Source organism: Acanthisitta chloris, unplaced genomic scaffold (assembly GCF_000695815.1).
Source record: "Acanthisitta chloris isolate BGI_N310 unplaced genomic scaffold, ASM69581v1 scaffold7516, whole genome shotgun sequence".
Classification (NCBI taxonomy): Eukaryota; Metazoa; Chordata; class Aves; order Passeriformes; family Acanthisittidae; genus Acanthisitta; species Acanthisitta chloris.
The window spans coordinates 30,972-35,037 of record NW_008677567.1 but is presented as its reverse complement, the minus strand read 5'-3'; the positions used below and the strand labels follow the sequence as shown (position 1 = coordinate 35,037).

The window sequence follows — 4,066 nt, the reverse complement described above, 5'->3', positions numbered from 1 at the left end:
AAGAGTCACAGAAGCTTCTTAAGCTGAGGTGGAGATATGGCTGCACCCACTTGTTTTCACTTGCTACCTCATGTACGACAACCTGTTACACAAAATCAGCAGCAAAGCTCCCCAAACTCTTGCAAGAAAAAAACAAACAAACTAAAACCCAAACCCAAAACTTATGTAACTAATCTTTGCTAATCTTGAGCAAGGCATTTAAATCCAGGAAATAAGCCTATTCTTCTCAGCCTCCACTCCCCCAGCCTATCTGTACAGTGAAAAGCGAAACAAATAGAAGCAAAGTTCACAGTCTTGTGATTTTTCCTTTTGACAAGAGCAAAGTGGCATCGTATCCTGAGTTTGCTCTGAAGTAAACCCTCCTGCCCTGCTATAACCCATGCACAGCAACAGAGGACTTTAAGAGAAAAGCTGCTTTCGGACCAATTAACAGTTGTGCTTAGCTAAAGAATGGAAATCTCTACTCTCGCCATGTACCATTGCCTTGCTTTTGCCTGGTATTCTTTCGTTGCCTATTCAATCACACACGTAAAAGCAGAAGAGCGGCCATCTGAAGTGTTCCTTTACGGTGGGCAGTGGAAATATTTGACAGTCCTCAATCTGGTAAGCAAATCGTGTTGTACAGTGATATCAATATGTCTATTTGTTTGTCTGCCATCTGCACCTCAAGACATATGCAGCTGGTATATTTGCTGCTGTTAAACTGCTTCCTTTAACAGTTTATACCCCAAAGGAAACTAAGTAGGACTCTGTGCTTGTGCTGTGAAATGTATTCACAGGTTTCACACAGAAAGATTATTCACTGGTGAGCTGCTCGGCTTTCAGAAAGTACTTTGAATCTAGCTGCCTTTTTATAAAAGAGACAAGCTGTCATTGAGGAGAGGGACAGAAAAGTAGGGTATGTCCAGCTAGGATGCATGCAAGTTTGGTGCATGTTTTCTAACCTTTAATTCAATACATTATAATGCTGCTTGGAGTTTTTTACATCGGCCTTTGTGTCCTGTAAATTACAGAAAAGGTAAAATAAAGCAGAGCAGGGTGCTAATTTAGCCGGTCAGACTAAATGCTTAGTTTAACAATCAGTTGAGAGTGAGGGAAAGAAATTCCAGCCAGTGGAGAGAGGTGCTTGTAACATAATTACAAGTGCTTTAGCAGTGCTATCAACTGGTTGCTACATTTCCTAAAAGTACACAAAAATCATGGACTGTAATGTGTTCTGGTTCTTCAAATATGCCAACATTTCACAGGATAGAAAACATAGTGAAAGCACATGAGATACCCTGGGGGAGAAGGCTTGTTCAGAGTCCAAGAGGTTCATCAGCAGCTCATGGAAGTGGGTGGCAGTAGGGTGGAAAGACCAGGCTTGTGGAGAAGTTTCCTACAAGGGACAAATTTCAGGGGCACTTGCTAATTTGAAGGATGACCTCAGGGGCTCCGTAGCCTTTTATCCATTCTTTGTGACGGTCAGAATTAAATATCAGTGGGAGGTATGGTCCAGGGTATGTTTTTATTCTTCAGAAGGAGACAGCTCATAGTGGAGTTCTCTAGCTCCAAGCGGGGTTTTGGAGGCACCTGGGGGAGGCAGGAAAATTGATTCCCTTCCATCTTCAACCATCCTGTGACTCTGTAAAATATTTGCAACCAAGAGGCGATGAATAGCACATGAGGCAGTTACAACAACCCAGGCTTCAGGGAGCCACAGTACTCTTCTCAGTGGCCAAGCTGGCTGTAGAAGGATGAGGACATATCTATTGCTGCTGTCAGGGTGGTGTTTGTATGGTTTATTGCTATGTTGTCTGTGTATCAGTATATCTACTTTTTTTTCATAGCTCTGTTGTCCTATTAGCATACTGACTAACCCAGTCAGAAAATAAATCTAGGCCAAGGCAGCTAATACCCATTCAAAGTCTTCCCTTCATCTATCTACTGTTCATATTTCGTGTGCTTTCCTTATCCTGTGTGATGAGGCAAGTGTGCCTTGTGTGAAAGAGCCATTTATTTTGTTGGTGTAAACCTGCTCCCTGACAACTGAATTGGATTTCTCATTACTTCTGTGTTGTAATTTAATCATCCATCCCTGTTCACATTTTCTTTGCCACTCATTAGAGACCTCTACCAGATATTCCTCTTGGCCACACTTTTCTGCAAGCTGGAAGTCCGAGCTGTTTTCATCTCACTTCACAAAGGGCTGCTTCTTTCATTAAAGCTTCCTTGTCACCCTTTGCAGCAGTTTTTCTAGTTTCAGGAGGGGGTAAGTAGGGCAGACTGAGTGGTTGAATTATGAGCACAGATGGATTTATACAGTGGCCTAAAGGTGTTTCCTTGTTTGTTATTTATTTCTTCTTGACAACTCTTATATCCCTATTTGGTTTTTTTGATCACTAGTAGGCAAGGAGTCAGCAAGTTGAGAGAGATATCCACAGCGAGCCCAGCATTTCTTTCCTGGTTGGTGATATCTAATTTAGAACCCACTGTTGAAAAATATATAATTGAAGCTGCTTTTTATTTTTTTCCTGAAACGCATTACATTGTATTTAGCAACACTGATTTTTTGCCTACTATTTGATCTCTCCGGCAATCACTACTGAGGTTCTTTGGCAATTTTGCAGTCAGGCTTTGCTTTGATAGTAAAATAAGAAAAAAAGATTCACAAAGGTTTACCACCTCCATATTTTCTCCCTTCACCAGCTCATTTACAGATCTGCTGAACAGCTCAGGTCTTATTAAATCTCCATGAGTGAGGGCCCTTGCTCCAGTTCTCCAGTCCTTTGTCTCCCATCTATTTAACACTTCTTGATCTGATCCTGATGCTGAAATGGAGCATGAGTCAACAGGGAGATGGTTTGCAATGAAGATGTTGCATATCTCTTACGGAGAATATGTGGCAATGGGACAGGGTGTGCAATATTACTCCTTCGTGGCCAGTAGTCATTCTTCAACAGCAATGTGATTTTTTTCAAGAAGAATTTCCAGAAAGGCAAAGGGGATTGAGGAAACAAATGCCCTTATCCTCACTTCTCCCACTGAACTGGACAGCATTTGTTGGTATCTTCAGGTGGTAAAAGATTCCTGAGCTGCTGCATAAGAGAGGAAGAGGATGAGAAGACAATATGACCAAGGGAGTCATGATGTTCCCTGTGGGGCTTCAAAGGGCCTAAAAAAGTCATGGCATGGTTTGGCATTAAACCACTCCCTGTTGCTGCAGAGGGGCATCAAGGAACAAGAGGTGGTTGTCAGCCACACATGTCCATCAGGTGCACAATCAAAGCATTAAATATCTGCCAGTTTGGAAACAGTCCCGGAAAATACCTCAGGATATTGGGAGGTATGGTCATGGCAAAGAAGAGCAGGCAAAATCTTCACACTGGGCTGTTCTGATTTAATGGAGCTCCTGTGCCAGGCAGGGCTGGGCTGTGCCTAGGAGACTTCCCCAGAGCTAGGCATACAGAGCCTTTGCCCAGCTCTTCTGCCTGTGTCCTACCAGACTGTGATTGCCTGGCTTCAGGCATTGGCTGGCTGAATCACTTGGAAATTTTCCCTCTGAAATTTCTCTTACTTCTTTGGAATTGCGTTTACAAATTTCCTTCTGTGGAAAGCTTCTGTGGCCGGCTCACTCTGATCTGAAATGGAAATACTGGGAAAAGTGACATTTTCTAGGGATGAAAATGCCACTTCTCTCCTAGCTCTGCTGGAGGGATGCTGGAAGAATTTCTTCTAGATATGACCCTCGTTTAGCACCTCATTCAATTCCTCACTAGTCATGCAGTTCTCCCAAGAGAGCTACAGCTCTGACATTGCTTCAGATTCATCTTCTTAATGATTATAGCAATCAAGATTCAGAAAGGAAATATTTTTTGGGGGGGGAGGACAAGTGGGTTTTGTATCAGAGGAGTTCATTGACCGATTATTGAACAAGCAGAAATGACAGATAAAACCAGTTTTGTATTCATTCGTCTGTGACACAAAACAGTGCAAGCTGAATCATTCATTGCCTGAAATATCTGAGCTCATAAAAATCTGCTCACTGCTGTAAATCTATTAGTAAATCATTGCATAATGAGCACAC

General features: G+C 42.4%; 1 protein-coding gene across 1 annotated transcript in view; it reads left to right on the top strand.

The window, feature by feature from the left end:
* The first annotated feature begins 450 nt into the window (after positions 1-450).
* ADTRP (androgen-dependent TFPI-regulating protein) overlaps positions 451-4,066 on the top strand; it is a 29,479-nt gene continuing 25,863 nt past the window's right edge. The window contains exon 1 of the mRNA XM_009076551.1: positions 451-603. Within this exon, the coding sequence (XP_009074799.1) occupies positions 451-603 (153 nt within the window). The remainder of the gene's footprint in view (positions 604-4,066) is intronic.